The sequence below is a fragment of the Phyllobates terribilis genome, unplaced genomic scaffold, assembly GCF_046119375.1.
Source record: "Phyllobates terribilis strain yellow unplaced genomic scaffold, ASM4611937v1 Scaffold_4__5_contigs__length_816908805, whole genome shotgun sequence".
In the NCBI taxonomy this organism is placed as follows: domain Eukaryota; kingdom Metazoa; phylum Chordata; class Amphibia; order Anura; family Dendrobatidae; genus Phyllobates; species Phyllobates terribilis.
Genome location: NW_027362764.1, coordinates 211,545,675 through 211,564,217, shown reverse-complemented (window position 1 = coordinate 211,564,217; position 18,543 = coordinate 211,545,675). Strand labels below are relative to the sequence as shown.

General features: G+C 42.9%; 1 protein-coding gene across 1 annotated transcript in view; it reads right to left on the bottom strand.

The window, feature by feature from the left end:
- Positions 1 to 18,543, bottom strand: part of ANO10 (anoctamin 10) — a 353,685-nt gene that overhangs the window by 311,615 nt on the left and 23,527 nt on the right. Inside the window, exon 4 of the mRNA XM_073678048.1 lies at positions 9,304 to 9,438. Coding sequence (XP_073534149.1) covers positions 9,304 to 9,438 — 135 coding nt within the window. The remainder of the gene's footprint in view (positions 1 to 9,303; positions 9,439 to 18,543) is intronic.

The window sequence follows — 18,543 nt, the reverse complement described above, 5'->3', positions numbered from 1 at the left end:
CCGTTTCCAGCACAGCTTCGATCCTCTCCTGGGCCATGTGACCGCAGTTGTGACCAGCGGGCTCAGAGAGCATCTCCTGAGTGGTCTGGAAGTCACTTTCTCAATGTTAGTCTATGAGACTCAGAACAAGGCTCTCATTGTTCCAAGAAAAAACTGTGGTCACATGATACAGGAGAGGACCACAGCACCGCTAGAAATGGCAGAAGACAGCGATGGGTAAGAATTATATTGCACACACTGGAACACAATATTGATGGTTAACAGAGAGCAATAAAAAAAATAAAACTTCCGGAGTGCTCCTTTAGGTAAATAAATTCTATAATTATTGCGCTATATTCTAGCTGTTTTACCAAGCATCTTTGGGCAGGTTGAAATCAGTTAGCCATCATTACTTTAAACACCACATGTCAAACTCTGGCCCTCAGGGCGATTAGATTTGGCTTGTGATGAGGAAATGAGGGGCCATTATTCTGAATGGAGGACTATGTGGGCCCATTATACTGTGTGGAGGGCTGTATAGGGAGCACAGTTGGGGGATCATACTGTGTTGAGGTCACCATATTTTACCAGGGGAGTTGATGTGGGGTACAGTAGGGTCATCAGACCATATGTGTGAAAGGTACTGTGGAGGATTTCACTGTGGGGGTATCATCCTGTGTTTGGGGGCACTTTTCTTTGCATCATAATTTATGGGGGCAATGAAAGGGCAATCTAGGGGCTCCAATAGGAGAAAAATTACTCTGTAAGGGCTGTGAAGTTGTGAGATATGCTCCTCTGAGACCCCTCTGAATATTAAGGTTTGTTTTTAATAAATATCAAGGTTGGCCCGTGACTTAATCCAAGATTTTAATTTTAGCCCGTGTGTATTTGAGTTTGACATCCCAGATTTAAACCAACAGTTCTTTAAAAGGGGTTCTGCAACCGCTTCAAATAAATAAAACCTCTCATGCTGTAAGATATAATAATAATTAATATTAGTCATTCTGCTGTTGGTGACATTTAAATGTCTTCTGGGTTTCCCACCAGCCTCAGTATTTCCTGCTCAGTCTGGATGTTTCAGCCACTGATTGGCCAAAGTGGTCACATGCTCGTCTAAACCCAGCACAGTGCTGGTTCCAATACTTTCAGCTTTGTCCAATGGCTCCAAAATACAGGTGCTTCTCACAAAATTAGAATATCATCAAAAAGTTAATTTAATTCAGTTCTTCAATACAAAAAGTGTAACTCATGTATAATATATAGTCATTACAAACAGAGTGATCTATTTCAAGTGTTTATTTCTGTTAATGTTGATGATTATGGCTTACAGCCAATGAAAACACAAAAGCCATTATCTCAGTAAATTTAAATAATTATCAAAAAACACCTGAAAAGGCTTCCTAAGCATTTACAAAGGTCCCTTAGTGTGTTTCAGTAGGCTCCACAATCATGGGGAAGACTGCTGACTTGACAGATGTCCAGAAGGCAGTCATTGACACACTCCACAAGGTCCCAGAGCTCCAATTTTCATTTGGAAATCAAGGTCCCAGAGTCTAGAGGAAGAGTGGAGAGGCCACAATCCAAGCTGCTTGAGGTCTAGTGTGAAGTTTCCACAATCAGTGATGGTTTGGGGAGCCATGTCATCTGCTGGTGTAGGTCCACGGTGTTTTATCAAGACCAAAGTCAGCACGGCTGTCTACCAGGAAATTTTAGAGCACTTCATGCTTCCCTCTGCCGACAAGCTTTTTGGAGATGGAAATGTCATTCTCCAGCAGGACCTGGCTCCTGTCCACACTGACAAAAGTACCAATACCTGGTTTGAAAACAACAGTATCACTGTGCTTGATTGGCCTGCAAACTCGCCTGACCTTAACCCCATAGAGAATCTATGGGATACTGTCAAGAGGAAGATGAGAGACATCAGACCCAACAATGCAGACGAGCTGAAGGCTGCTATCAAAGAAACCTGGGCTTCCATAACACCTCAGCAGTGCCACAGGCTGATCGCCTCCATGCCACGACGCATTGATGTAGTAATTGATGCAAAAGGAGCCACGACCAAGTATTGAGTGCATTTACTGAACATACATTTCAGTAGGCCGACATTTCAGATTTTAAAAACATTTTTAAAGCGGTTATAAAGTATTCTAATTTACTGAGATAATGACTTGTGTTTCCATTGACTGTAAGTCATAATCATCAACATTTCCAGAAATAAACACTTGAAATAGATCACTCTGTTTGTAATGACTCTATATAATATAGGAGTTTCACTTTTTGTATTGAAGAATTGAAATAAATTAACTTTTTGATGATATTCTAATTTAGTGAGATGCATCTGTATATAGGAGCTGATCTTCAGTGGACACTAAATAGTGTGACGCAGCAGCGATATTCCTCTTTGTACACCGTTTCTATCCGGCCATTGCTGGAGCTGGTAATAGCTGATTGGTGGGGGTAGGTCATCAATATCATAGTAGTAGAAAACCTATTTAACCCCTTCTCTACTTTTGACGGTATATGCACGTCAAAAGTTTTGTCCCGGACTATGATGTGGGCTCGCATGCTGAGACTGCATCTTTTCCCGCACATGATGGGAATGATATAATCAGCCATCATGTGCCTTTAACAGCCGCGGGTGGATTGGAGCTATGCCCGCAGATGTTAACCTGTTAAATTCCACTGTCAATCTCTGACAGCGGCATTTAACATGCGCCCGAAGGAGGGGAGGGGCGTGTCACTCCACGCTCTCATTGGCGCATCCGTGACGTGATCGCCGGGTGCCGATGGGTTTCCATGACAACCGGGGATCAGCTAATGACCCCTGTGTCTGTCATTACAATACTACTGTGAAAGCATTCATAGGAGACCGTGATTTTACCTATACATAGCAGTGCTATGTATAACACAAGCGATCAGACGGTTCAAGTCCCCCTTAAGGGGACTATTAAATTACAGTAAAAAGTGAAGAAAAAAAAAAAAAAGTTTTTAAAAATATGAAAAAACAACAACCCACAAAAAGTTCTAATCACCCCCTTTTGCCCCATTACAAATAAAACAATTAAAAAAAAATACACATTTGGTATCGCTGCATTCATAAAAGTCCGATCTATTAAAATATAAAGTAAATTAATCAGATCAGTGTCACTGAGCATGCGATGACCGCAAGATACACTGACTGCGCACGTGCTGGGAGCCACAGATCACAGCGCGTGCGCACTGAAGCTGGTGATCACACAGCCTCACTGCACCTGCCGGGAGCCACAGATCATAGCGCGTGCGCACTGAAGCTGGTGATCACACAGCCTCACTGCGCCTGCCGGGAGCCACAGATCACAGCGCGTGCGCACTGAAGCTGGTGATCACACAGCCTCACTGCACCTGCCGGGAGCCACAGATCACAGCGCGTGCGCACTGAAGCTGGTGATCACACAGCCTCACTGCACCTGCCGGGAGCCACAGATCACAGCGCGTGCGCACTGAAGCTGGTGATCACACAGCCTCACTGCACACGCGCCGGGAGCCACAGATCACAGCGCGTGCGCACTGAAGCTGGTGATCACACGGCCTCACTGCACACGCGCCGGGAGCCACAGATCACAGCGCGTGCGCACTGGAGCTGGTGATCACACAGCCTCGGTGTGCACGCGCCGGAGCAGCGGCCCGACGTGTGCAAATGCGCATGTGCCCCACAAACACAGCACTTGCCAGGAGCAGTATTTAAATGTCATGGGTGGCGGCAGCAGTGGCTGAATGCGGCGCCCCTCCATGACTGAATCTGAGAATCACACCCCTATGACTGAATAGGAGCAGGTAAGACAAAGTATATAAAACGTTAGAAAAGCATTATACTACCACCGATTTTCATGAAAACAGCTTGTTAGTGATGCACATTACATCACTAACAAACCAATGGAGGCACTGATGATAGTAACTAAGACGTGACAGGTTCCCTTTAAATAAAAAATCCAAAAAACAATTGTGGAATTGCACTTTTATTGAATTTCAAATGCAATTAGAATTTTTTTTTCCCACTTTCTAGTGCATCATATGAGGTCATTCAAAAGTGCAACTCGTCCTACAAACAACAAGCCCTCATACGGCTATGTGGACAGAAAAATACAAAAAGTTATGGCTGTTGGAAAAAGGGGAGGAAAAAACAAAACCCGAAAAAAAACAAAATCGGCCAGGGGTGAAGGTGTTAAACTTATACTGACTATACTGGCAAAACCTCAACAACAACAAAAACACAAGCTGCACACTTTTTCTTATCAACATGCAAAGGGCTTTCAATATTGATTGTGTTAATAGGTTTAATCACTCTCAGGATTTCAAAGTCATTCAGTACAGTCAGACTCAATACAAGCGGTTGCCAATTTGTTAAATTGAAAGCAGGTAAGTTTTAGCTAAATGGCTTAATATTTCATATAGTAGTTAAACAGTCAAACCCTATATATAATTTTAAAACAAACGCTTTATCCTCGGATTAAACTGGCACATTATTTATTGGGGCAAAATCAGGCAACTCCTTTGGGCACACATAAAGCGGGAGAACAATCAATCTTACACTATGTGAAGGAACACCACAGTCCACGCCACATGTTCTGAGGCTGACACAAATTTTGCTGCTTCAGGTCGCATAGTGGCAATTTGCATTAACTCAAGATTGTAATAAAGAGTGATCAGATGAATTGCAAAACAGAAATTGTGATCAACTCCAAGCACTGATTACATAAGAGTGTGTTGTCATCGGTCAGGATCTGACCCAGAAGCTGATACCCAGGTGGCAGGGCGAAGTGTAGAAGTCTTGAAAAGTAAGATTCAACACTCTAAATATTGAGATATATATAATTTACATGAACTTGATGTATTTGTTAATAAAAGTTTAACAACTCGTAAAATGTTTATAATTATACTTCAGTAACAATAGAAACATCTGCCTAAAAGATCTAAAATCAATGAAGCAGCAAGCAGCGAAAACCAACATTTGTTTCAGTCTCAAAATTTTTGGACACGAATGTACAAGAAAAATCACAACCAAACTAACCATAACTAACTTGCATCAACTGAGCCTTTGTTTTAAAGGGCTTGTCCACTACTCGGACAACCCCATCTCAATTAGCAAGTTAGCCCTCTGTAAAATAACAACATGTACACTCACGTCCGGTTGGGTGCCGATGCCTTTCCAGCTGTGTCGGTACTCGCTCTCCAGGAGATCAGAACAATGTCACGCGATCCATGTGGCCAATCAGCACAAGCTTCACTCTCCCAGTCTTCCGACGAATCAGACATCAAGAGGAAGTGAGAGGCCAGCCGCAGCTCTCACTTCCTTTTGATGTCTGATTCGTCCAAAGGCAGGGAGAGTAAAGGCAGACCAGTGCTGATTGTTATGTCATGTGATCCCTGTGGCCAATGTCACACAATCTCCTGGAGCAATGTTTTTGTGTTTTTTTACTGGGAGGAAACGTACTGATTGAGAAGGGGTTGTCAGAGTAGTGGACAACCCCTTTAAAGGAGGTTGACTACAGGATTTGATTTTTATGGATCGGTGAATGCTGCATATTCTATATAGTCTTCTTTACTGTATACTGTACTACCTTTGGGAAATGCTTTTTTAACATCTTTTATTTGCTTTTAAAGAGTTTAACATTTAGAAACAACATATTAACAAAACAGAGGGCGGCAGAGTGTCCCAAATAAGCAAGGGAGCGAGAAATGCGTCACTTCCCTGTTTATTACACTATATTTGAATAAAATGCAAAGTCCTCACCCCACACTTGGTGTTGACCACTTGTCAAATGGTTGTTAGCCTTTCTGTTTTTAACTAGATGACTGTATGACAATTCATCAACCAATTAGTCCTATAATTAACTGGGAGTCTAAACTGAGTAGAAATCCGAAAGACAAAAAGTAAATTATTTGTATACAAAAAATCCTTTATTTATTCATACACTCAAAAAACATGATTAAAATACATAAAAAAAATATTTTGGTAGGAATTTTAATATGATGCGGAAAATTATAAAGAGCTAGTGATCATATACAGGTGGATATAAAATGATGCTGATGCAATGACAGGTGGTTTATCTAAGGAGTCGCAGAATAATCAGTGCATAAACCATACATACCTCAAAAACATCTACATCCCCCTCTTATGTGTAACAAGAAAAACTACATCCCGCTCTCACAATAAAGAAATGTTATCACAAATACATAAAGTGCCAAGTGCTCTAGGGGGTATGCAGTAAATAAAATGATACAAGGGACTCTTATCTCCTAGGAGGCTTGTGATAATAAAACATCCCATCTTTCCTGCGTCTTCACACAATATTAAAAGTTATTAGCAGTAGGAAACAGTATGTCATAGCTAGTATGCCATAGATGGGCACTACAGTCTTACATGTGTCACCAGGTGCCCCTTGACGCGCGTTTCACGTTGTGTCTTCATAAGGAACCTCTGTAAGATGGTATGCCTATCTATGGCATGCTATTTATTACCATTTACTATTACTGCCATTAACCTTTAAAGCGATACCTAGTAAGAAGCGTAGGGAAAAACAACAAAACGTCAAGTATTAACCTGAGGGACGCATCATCTTCACCTCCCAAGATGCGCAACAAGAGGAACAAACACAGGCGGAGACAGAGCGATCAGGTACAATAAGCATAATTAATCAGACAAACACAAGGTCTAGCTAAATAATAGACTATAATCAATTAGCCAGCGAAGATGCTGCCCACCTGACACCCAAAGTGAAGGAAACGCTGGCCACAACGGTAAGCTCATCATCAGCTCTCCATGCAGTTCATTGATTTGACTTAATTGGCACACACAATGAGGAATATGATTGAGGATCTGGAGGAACAATCTGAGAGTGGTTGGCCTACCTGAAACCATAGCCGTGCGGCATCTAAAGGCACTATGTGAAATACATTTATCTCAGGTGCTGGGACTGAAAGGCAGATGCAAAGTAGAACGGGCTCACAGAGTGAGCCCACCGAGAGACAATTTGCCTACACAAAGAGCCAAACAAGCAGCTCCATCAACAGCCCTGTATGAGTAATGACAGGTAATTAAAGTATCTGAATTATAACGACAAAGAGGAAATCCTGCAGACCTTCAGAATTAGGAAACAGCCCTTATTAATACAGGGGTATCCCCTATTTGGTGATTAGTCACTCGACTTGACAAAAAAAAGCAAAGTCTGCACAGCACTATACCACAAGAACATTAAGTTTCAACTGGATGTATCCAGCTCTATTGAAGATAAGAAAACAAGATGGATCCTTTACAATTTTCAAAGATCCAGAAGAGGCGAAAATGCTTCTTATTGACAAAAACGCAGAATCCTCAAGGAACGGACTTGTAACTCCGTCACACAACAATGGGAGATAGTCAACCTCAGACAGGGAACGGACAACACCACCAGAGAATCAACACCCAGTCAGTGTGAACAACGTCCTTCCATAGGAAGGCAGATGAAAAATGGCGGGAGGAAAGGACACACTTTAAATATACTTTTTATGTATTGAGGAATATTGGCCTATTTATGTCGCTCTCTCATAAAACAAATGGTTTAAATGTTTAAGTAAGTTCAGATGAAAAGCTTAACAAACACCCCCACACACACACAATCCCCCCCACCTCAATGAGGATGAATAAACTGGTGTTGGAGAAATGTCATATGTTATTCTTGGTTATGCCAACGTCATAGTGCTAGATGGATAGGAGAGCAAGGTCAAAATACCAGAAAAAATGGAAGTCAAAGATATTCCAGTATTGCATTACTGCTTGTTTTTAGTTTTCTGTATGTTACATGAAGTTAATAGTTGGAAGACAGATAAGTGATCTAATGTGTCAAACCAATAAAGTACCACTTATGCCTAGATATTCGAAGGACTTCAACAATAGAATAGTAACGACGGGCCTAAATACAATACACTATACTAAAAATGGTGATCTGTACAATGTCTACACCCCTAACTCGGCGCAAAAACCTTTCTCTGAAAAGCTAGAGGGGGGGACTGGGACTTCTGCTCCGACAGATCAAAAATGGGCACTGCAGGATGCAATATGAAGGAAGGTTTACTTTTCCCAGCTCAACATCACTGCTTATTGACTTTTCTGGGGGGGGTTTGGCTATAAAATGGGAAACTCTTGAAAATTAAATTAAAGGGACAAGCAAAAACAAAACACTCAACTGCAGCAGCTGCTGTGGGAATATAGCTGTATATGACAGACATTGTCCTGCAGAGTGGCTCAGTGGTTAGCACTGCAGAGCTGGAGTCCTGGGTTCAAATCCCACCAAGGACGACATCTGCAAGGAGTTTGTATGTTCTCCCCGTGTTTGTGTGGGTTTCCTCAAGATTCTCTGGATTTGTCCCACACTGCAAAGACATACTGATAGGGAATCTAGATTGTGAACCCCAATGGGGACAGTGATGATATCTGTAAAGCGCTGTGGAATAGGATGGGGCTATGTAGGCAATGCATAATAAATAATAATAAGTCTTCAATCAGTTGGGCACACAGGTGGTGCCGGCAGCATCATCAGCTTTATATAGTAATTCGTCAAGGTGTACAAGCTAACTTAGGCGCTTGATTCCGTACATCTACTGGAAGGGGTTAAATAATTACTGTATAATCATTGTCTGTTATTTTAACAAAAACTATGGCAGAAACTGCATGCTGATCAAACTGCAAAGCTTTATGAAAAAACACCAAAAAATAAAATACTCACCAACCGAAATCACCTTTATTATTTCAAATAGTCCAAAGAATACAGCACTACAACTGTGCTAGGAATATAACACTAGGGTTTCTAGATTCCACATATCTCTATATTTCTAAAGTCCATTTTTGGACCTCGAAGACGGTTTAGCATCACCAACAAATAACTCCTCTGCTGAAGGATCAACTGGAGCCTTATCATGTTTCAAAGGACATTATTGATCTGTATAAAACTAAGACTAAGTTTAGCACAAAGTATAATCTGCACTAACTGCATCTTTTTTTTTTTATAGTGTATGTAGCACGAGTCTGGAAATATCCGAATGCCAGAAGATGAACCTTGTCTTTCCCTTTAAGCTATACCTCCAAGTCTCACAAAACAAAACCTGTTTTCCTTTCCATCAATTATAAGGTCTAGTAATTTTTAAGGCAAATAAAGTATCCATTTCTTGCTAACTTTTAAAATTAATTATTGATTCCCTGATCATTTCACCAGCCGTATACTGCAGACTACTGATCTCAGTCCAGACCTGTTCATCATCAAGAATAACGTAAAATTATTCTGATTGACTAAGACTATAAAATGCACTTACCTATTGATTTTCCAGGATAAAGCTTGGACTGTGGATAACCAGGAATACTTGTCTCATCTTGAGCACGAAGATTGTCCAGCTCATGTTTAATGATATACTGACACTCCGCCATGGTAAGAAAATCTTCTCCATCTCCTGTATAAAAGTATAAATCAGATGCACATTAACAAAATATACAAAATATCACATATTTGGCTCTAGAATAGTATATGAGGTCAGCAAATTTAAATTCTAGATTAAAACTAAAATAGTGTTTCTGGAAACCATCAACAAGCAGACTAGCTTCTGCTGATGGATCTTATTATAGCCGGATTTCTTTTCATTATAAATTTTGTAAATATTTAGAAGAATTCATAACAAAAACTAAACGCAAAGGGGAAAAATCTTAGGCACACAGAATAAAATCTCAATTTATATTTTTCAGAAAGCGAACATCTAAGGGGCAAGACCAGGAAGGCATACCTAAAGATCAAAGAGAGATGACAAAAGTATCAACCAAGAGGAAATGTTGAAAGATGCCAATGGAAACAAACCGAGCAAGCACAGATCAAGGAAAGATGGAAAGAGCAGAGAAGAAACTGACACTGGAGATGATAGAGAGCCAAACATCCTGAAAGACTAAATCCTTACTACTATAAAGCTGTCAAAAAACAAAGCGCCTGGATGTGACAATATTCCAGTAGAGTTAATAAAGTCTTCTGAAGCAGCAAATTATGTCATCACATGTCTGTGTCAACAAATATGGAAAACTGGCAAATGACCCAAGGACTAGATAAGGTCAGTGTTTATTCCTATTCTGAAGAAGGGAGACGCTACAGACTATGGAAAAGAAGCGGACTACTGAACTCATAGCTCATGTCAGCACAATACTACTGAAGATAATACAAAAAAAAGTTACAGCCTTACTTTGACAAAGAGCTGCCAGAGGAACAAGCAGGATTCAGAAAAGGCAGAGTAACAAGAGATGTGATTGCTAATACTAGATGGATAATGGAAAAGGCCAAAGAATACAACAAGATCTATTTTTGCTTCATTGACTACAGCAAAGCCTTTGACTGTGTTGATCACCAGAAACTTTGGAATACCATGAAGGATATGGGTGTGCCAAACAATCTCTTATTAGGAACTTTTACATCGACCAAGAAGCTACTGTACGAACGAAACACGGCAGCACAGCATGGTTCAAAGTAGAGCAAGGAGTCGGCAAGGCTGCATCATGTCACCATTTCTCTGCAATTTATATGCAGAAGCTATTTTCAGGAAGGCTGGACTTGCCGAAAAAGGAGAAGGAATCAAAATTGCTGGACGAATCATCAACAATCTTATTACAAAGTGTCAAGATGGAAAGCTTGAACATGGACTTCTACTCAATATAAAGAAGACAAAGACATTAACTACTGCCAGGTACAACCGGGACACATTTGAGATGGATGGTGATGAACTGGAAGTTGTAAAGGACTTCAACCTACTCCGATGAATAATCACTCAAGATGCAACAACAACACTAGAAGTCAACAGAGTAGCAGCTATGGGCAAATCAACAATGAAGTCAATCGACAAGGTCTTCGAATCGAGAAACATTTCACTGCGCTGAAGACACAGCTCGTACATAGTTTGGTCTTTTCTATAGAAACATATGGATTCAAAACATTGCCGACAAAGAAACAAGACAGAAGAAGAATTGACATCCTCGAAATGTAGGGCTGGAGAAGGATGTTATTAATACCATGGATGGAGGAAGAACAAATAAATACATCTTTGAACAAATCAAACCAGACATGTCACTTGAAGAGAGCAATCACTGGAGATGGACATCATGGTCAGAAGAATAGAAAGAACAAGGCGAACAGGAAGACAAGTAACCCGATGGCTTGATACAATCAATATAGCGGTGGAGAAGACCCTGGTGGACCTATCTAGGTTTCCACAAGATCGATCTTCCTACAAATTGTTCACCCATAAATAGAGATTGAGCCGAAGGCCGATAAATAAATAAGAATATATTTTTCATTCAGACATATAAAAACAGATAAAATGATATAACACATTAAAAATATTTAAAAAAAAGACATACCTTCACAATAAAACAGACCATCCCCAAACAAAGCCAGGTCCAAACCCTTTATAAAAAGGTACAATAACCGTGCTGCCTAGTATTAAAAAGCATTAAAGTCATATACAAGTGTGGCACCCCAGGAGTCGAGTGCCACAGTGGCATTGCCTCCCTCACAAGGGGGTGATGCCATGCCTGGAAGCAAGGAGGGGTCCCCTAATCAGGTTTTGCTAGCATGCAACAAGTTCCTGGCTCCAGACCAGCAAGGGGAGCTTCTCCCCTTAGCAACTGGATCTGGAGGCGGGGTTAGTCAGTGTGAGGAGAGCAGAGAGGAGTGGAAGTCAGGTCGTCGATGAGGAAGGACCTAGGGAGTGGAGCTGCACGGCAGTTCACCCCAGAGGAAGCGCAGAAGAACCGGACACCGGAGTCCGAGGTTGTGGGGCACCGAAGGCCCAGCAGCAGAAACCGGAGGGCAAGAGACTGTAGGTCTCCTGGCCCCATTAGACGCCTGGAGGCTCAGCAGCACCGCATGGCCCAGCACCGCCACGTGGGAGCGACACTCCAGGAAGGCCCGAGCGGCCTGCCATACAGGTGAGCACAAAGACGTTTTACTCAGGGACGAGGGCCGCAGCATAGCTAAACGCAGCAGGGCCAAAGGGTAGCGCAAAGGGAAGGCCTACAACTCCACCTGGCGAGGTGGATCCCCCAACTTGCTTCCAGGCCGCCGGACCTCTACTACCCGTGCCCCGGTCTGCCTAACCACCGCAAGTAAAGATAAGAGGAAACCGCCATTAAGTTGTGGACTGATTATTAACTGCGCCATCCTCTGCACTACACCATAACAGCAACATCTTTAACATCTACACTGCCCTGGAGCTAAGCTCTACCTGTGGAGAGCTAAACCAACCCTGCTGCACTAACATCGGCTCCAGAGGACCTGCTCTGCAGCGGCGACTCTCTCTAGCCGCATACCACAGGTGGCGTCACAAACTCTATACAAGAACTATAAATCTCCTGTAAATATTACCTTTTATTGACCGCCCTGGGTCACGGACGGGGTCACCGCCACTGTGACATCTATCTCCCCTAGCAACGACCGGTCCGGCACCGAGTACCCCACGGCCCAGAGAGCGCGTCAACTTGGCGTCATGAACAGTATTCACGAAGCCCGGTATAACCGGGTCCTGTGTGCCATAGACTATACTGAACTGTGTTATCACGTCATTTTCCGTCAGCCGAGGGGAAGCAGGAGGCCCCGATCCGGAACCACCGGGTAAGAGATCTTTCCGCCTGCAGAGCAGCATACTGGTACGTCAGCAGACGCCCAGGACCTGGCTGAGGTTCACTGGGGGGGGGGGGGGGAGGATGCCCAACCGAGGAGAGGATTCAGCTGCGGCCGCCGCCACTGTAATGCCGTTATCAATGTCGTATATACCAGGGGTGGCGTGGTTGCCCCAGCAATCAGGGGAGTAGCACACCCTGAACGACTTTGAGGAGAGACTGCGCAGTTTGTTTAAAGTGTACCCCCTGTCTGAGGAGCAAAAAGTTAGCATCCTCATTGGTCAGCTAATCAGTGCAGCCCAGAGAGAGGTGAAGTCCTGGCCGGGCAGGGACAAAGGCACTGTCAAGAAAATACTGGCCCGGTTGAAGGATACCTTTGACGCCGGCACCGCAGCAGAAATTAAGATGAAGTTCTACGGGTTGCAATGCCCCCTAGGAGTGAAATGTTAATATGGTGTCGGGCAGCAATAGGTCTCAGGGGTCAAGATTATCAGGCCCTGGTAGAACCCGTGTACTCTGATGGTAGGCCCATCATCTTGACAGCCAGGGGGGTAGTCGATGTCCGCAAGGGGAGAGTACCGATAAGCATCCTGAATTGTGGGGAGAAAGAGGTCCATTTACCCCGGTATGCCACCCTTGCCAAGCTGTTCACTGTCAGTAACAATGCAATAAAGGCAGTGGAACCCTTGCCTCCATCCAAACCGGCGGAGGATAACGGCTCCAAGGGGCAGAAGGAGGATTGGTGTCAGAAGCTACAAGTAGGCACTGACTCCACCCCTTTGCACCAAAAGCATGGAGTATACCGGGTGGGCCAAGAATATGAGCGAGTCTTCAGCAAACACCCACTAAACTTTGGGCAGCTAAAAGGGGTCCAACATCATATCCCCACAGGAGATCATCCGCCCATTAACCCCTTTCCGACCTTGTCAGTAATAGTACGTAGCTGTGCCCTGGGACTTATGGACCAGCTACGTATTATTACGCACGCTGCGATCGCGCTCGCACACAAGCGGTGGGGGGCGATCGCCGCCGGGTGTCGGCTGATTGTCACAGCAGACACCCGGTGCTATGTGCAGGGAGCGGTGTCGTCATGACAACATCCGGGTCTCCAGGAGGCAGGACGTTACTTGGACATGCGCAGTGCGCGACCAAAGTAATGTCTACCCTGTGTGCAGCGCTGACAGGCTGCATGGTATAGGGAGCTGCTGCTCTCTATGCCATGCAGCCGATCAAGCTGCAAAAAGTGAAAGTCCCATAGTGGGACAATGAGTAAGAGTAAAAAAAAAAAGTAGAAAAGTGAAAAAAAAAAAAAGTAAAATAAAATTCTAAAAATATATATAAAAAAAAAATTAAAAAAATAATCCCCAAAAAATAAAAATATATTGAACCCATAATATTTATTTATTATGAAAAAAAAAAAATAAACCAATAAAAGTACACATATTTGGTATCGCCGCGTCCGGAACGACCTGACCTATAAAACTGTCCCACTAGTTAACCCTTTTAGTGTACATGGTAAAAAGAATAAATAAAAAACGAAGCAAAAAAACAATGCTTTATCATCATACGGCCAAACAAAAAATGGAATAACACGTGATCAAAAAGACGAATATAAATAAAAATGGTACCGCTGAAAACGTCATCTTGTCCCGCAAAAAACAAGCTGCCACACAGCTCCATCATCCGAAAAGTTAAAAAGTTATAGCTCTCAGAATAAAGCGATACAAAAAAATAATTTTTTCTAGAAAATCGTTTTTATTGTGCAAAAGCGCCAAAACATAAAAAAAAATATATAAATGCGGTACCGCTGTAAACGTACTGACCCGAAGAATAACGCTGCATTATCAATTTTACCACACACGGAACAGCATAGAAAAAAATAAAAATCCTGAATTGTTGGTGCTTGTTTATTCTGCCTCCCAAATATTAGAATAGAAAGCGATCAAAAAATGTCACGTGCCCAAAAATGGTACCAATAAAAACGTCAACTTGTCCCGCAAAAAACAAACCATCACATGACTCTGTCGGCCAAAATATGGAAAAATTATAGCTCTCGAAATATGGTGATGCAAAAACTAGTCTTTGCAAAAAAAGCGTCTTTTAGTGTGTGACAGCTGTCAATCATAAAAACCAGACCGGAAGAATAAAGTCGTCTAATCACTTATACCACACGAGGAACGGTGTAAAAAAATAAACTCTAGGGTTAGGGTTGGGGTTGGGCTAGGGTTGTATTAGAGTTGGGGTTGGGATTTTTTCAAAAGTAAAGAAAAAAAAAAATGAGGACAATATGGCGACTAGTGTTTAGCGCAAGTGCTCGCTACTTGAGTTTGCATCGGGTGCTCGGGTATGCACTGAGCATCGCGGGTGTTCGAGTGACATGCTCGAGTCTCTGCCCCATATGCTTCGCGGCCAAAAAAACATTGCTGGGATCGCCTGCCATGCACGAGCGATCCCGCATGTTTTTTTTTTTTTTTTGGGTGTCTAACAACCGTGAAACATGCGGGCGGGGACTCGAGCATGTCACTCGAGCACCCGCGATACTTGGTGCATACCCAAGTACCCGATGCAAACTCAAGTAGCGAGCACTTGCGCTCAAGACTAATGACAACTTATTCAATATGATGACCTAATGTTATCAAATTCTGTCGTACCTTTGGGTTCAAAATGTACACTATACCCCTTGATAAAATCCTTGAGGGGTCTAGTTTCCAAAATGGAGTCAATTGTGGGGGTTTCCACTATTTCGGAACATCAGGGGCTCACAAAATGCGACATGGCATCCGCTCTTGATTCCAGCCAATTTTGCGTTCAAAAAGTCACACAGTGCTCCTTCCCTTTTGAACCCTGACGTGCTCCCAAACAGTGTATTTTCCCAACACATGGGGTATTGGCGTACTCAGGAGAAATTGCACAACAGTTTTTAGGTTCCATTTTCTCCTCTAAAATTTGGGCAAAAAGATCATTTTTGTGGAAAAAGTTAGATTTTTTTATTTTCACAGCTTCATGTTCTAAACTTCTGTGAAGCACCTGGGGGTTAAGCGTGCTCACCACACATCTAGATAAGTTCCCTCAGGGGTCTAGTTTCCAAAATGGAGTCACTTGTGGGAGTTTTCCACTGCTTAGGCACATCAGGGGCACATCTGCTAATTATTCAAGCAAATTTTACATTCAAAAAGTCAAATGGCGCTCCTTCCCTTCCGAACCCTGCCGTATGCCCAAGCAGTGGTTTTCCCCCACATATTGAGTATTGGCTTACTCAGGAGAGATTGCACAGCAAGTTGCATGGTGCAATTTCTCCTGTGACCCTTATGAAAATGCAAAACTGGGGGCCGAAATACATTTTTGTGGGAATAATGTGAAAATTTTATTTTCACGGCTCCATGTTATAAACTTCTGTGAAGCACCTGAGGGTTCAAGGTGCTCACCATACATCTAGATAAGTCCCCTGAGGGGTCTAGTTTCCAAAATGGTGTCACTTGGGGGGGGGGGGGTTCCACTGTTTAGGCACATCAGGGGCTCTCCAAAAGCAACATGGCGTCTGCTAATTATTCAAGCAAATTTTACATTCAAAAAGTCAAATGGCGCTCCTTCCCTTCCGAGCTCCCAAACAGTGATTTTCCCCCACATATGGGGTATCGGCTTACTCGGGAGAGATTGCTCAACAAGTTGCATGGTGCAATATTTCCTGTTACCCTTATGAAAATGCAAAATTGGGGGCTGAAAAACATTTTTGTGGGAAAAATGTGAAAATATTATTTTCACAGCTCCATGTTATAAACTTCTGTGAAGCACCTGAGGGTTCAAGGTGCTCACCATACATCTGGATAAGTCCCCTGAGGGGTCTAGTTTCCAAAATGGTGTCACTTGTGGGGGGTTTCCACTGTTTAGGCACATCAGGGGCTCTTCAAACGCAACATGGCGTCCGCTAATTATTCAAGCAAATTTTACATTCAAAAAGTCAAATGGAACTCCTTCCCTTCTGAGCCCTGCTGTGCGCCCAAACAGTGTTTTTTCCCCACGTATGGGGTATCTGCGTGCTCAGGGGAAATTGCTCAACAAATTTTGGGGTCCATTTTTTCCTGTTACCCCTGAAAAATAAAAAAATTGGGGTCTAAAGTAACATTTTTGTGAAAAAAGTTAAATGTTCATTTTTTTCCTTCCCTATTCCAAAAATTTCTGTGAAGCACGTGAAGGGTTAATGTGGTTTTGAGCACCTCGAGGGGGGCAGTTTTTAGAATGGTGTCACTTTTGCATATTTTCTGTTATAAAAGCCCCTCAAAGTCACTTTAAATGTGATGTGGTCCCTAAAAAAATGTTTTTGTAAATTTTGTTGGAAAAATGAGAAATCGCTGATCAACTTTTAACCCTTATAGCGCAATAATAAAAAAAAAATTTTGGTTCCAAAATTGTGCTAATGTAAAGTAGACATGTGGGAAATGTTATTTATTAACTATTTTGTGTAACATATCTCTCTGACTTAATGGAATAAAAATTCAAATTTAGAAAATTGTGAAATTTTCAAAATTTTCGCCAAATTTCCAATTTTTTCACAAATAAACGCAAGTGATATCAAAGAAATTTTACCACTATCATGAAGTACAATATGTCACAAAAAAACAATCTCAGAATCAGTGGGATCCGTTGAAGCGTTTCAGAGTAATTACCTCATAAAGTGACAGTGGTCAGAATTGTAAAAATTGGCCTGGTCATTAACGTGCAAACCACTCTGGGGGGTAAAGGGGTTAAAGAGAGGTACCGGCCTGTACCCCCAGCTCACTATCAATGTGCCAAAGGAATGTTACGGGAGATGAAGGAGGCTGGAGTGATCAGAGATAGTTGTAGCCCCTGGGCAGCTCCATTAGTTCTCGTTAGAAAGAAAGATGGTACAATGAGGATGTGTGTTGATTACGGGCAGATTAACCGCATTACACATAAGGACGCCTACCCATTACCCAGAATTGAGGAATCATTAGCAGCATTGAGATCAGCTAACTATTTCTCCACTTTGGATCTTACCAGTGGGTACTGGCAGGTTCCTGTGGCCGAGGCGGACAGAGAAAAGACTGCGTTTACAAAACCAATGGGCCTCAGCGAGTTCAACTGCATGCCATTCGGGCTCTGCAACGCCCTACGAACCTTCCAGCGGTTAATGGAGTGTTGCCTAGGACACAAAAACTTCGAAACCGTCCTGCTGTACCTAGATGATGTAATTGTCTACTCAAAGACATATGAAGGCCACCTGGAGCACCTGGCCGAGGTGTTCGAAGCCCTTTCTGGTTTTGGCCTGAAGGTAAAGCCGTCCAAGTGCCACCTGTTGAAGCCCAAGGTGCAGTACCTAGGTCATGTGGTAAGCGCCGAAGGTGTAGCACCAGACCCTGAAAAAGTCACCGTGATCAAGGACTGGCCAAGACCCTCCACTATCAAGGAAGTGCGGCAGTTCCTCGGGCTGGTGGGCTACTACAGGAGATTCATCAAGGGTTTCACCAAGATAGCGGCACCCATGCAGGACCTGTTAGTGGGCCAGTCCAAGAAGGCCAAGAACCCGAAACCTCCGTTCAAATGGTGTAAACCAGAAGACGAATCTTTCACTCGACTGAAAATGGCTCTAACTGGAGACGAAGTCCTGGCCTACCCTGACTATGGCCAACCCTTTATACTTCATACTGATGCCAGCAACGTGGTATTGGGAGTGGTGCTGTCCCAGGTACAGCAAAGCAGAGAGAGAAAGATTGCCTACGCCAGCAGGAAGCTCCGGCCCACGGAAAGGATCCCCGACAACTATAGTTCCTTCAAGTTGGAGTTTTTAGCCATAGTCTGGGCTGTAACAGAGAGCTTCAAACATTACCTCGCCTCCTCCAGATTTACAGTCTTCACAGATAACAACCTGCTGACGCACCTGGAGACTG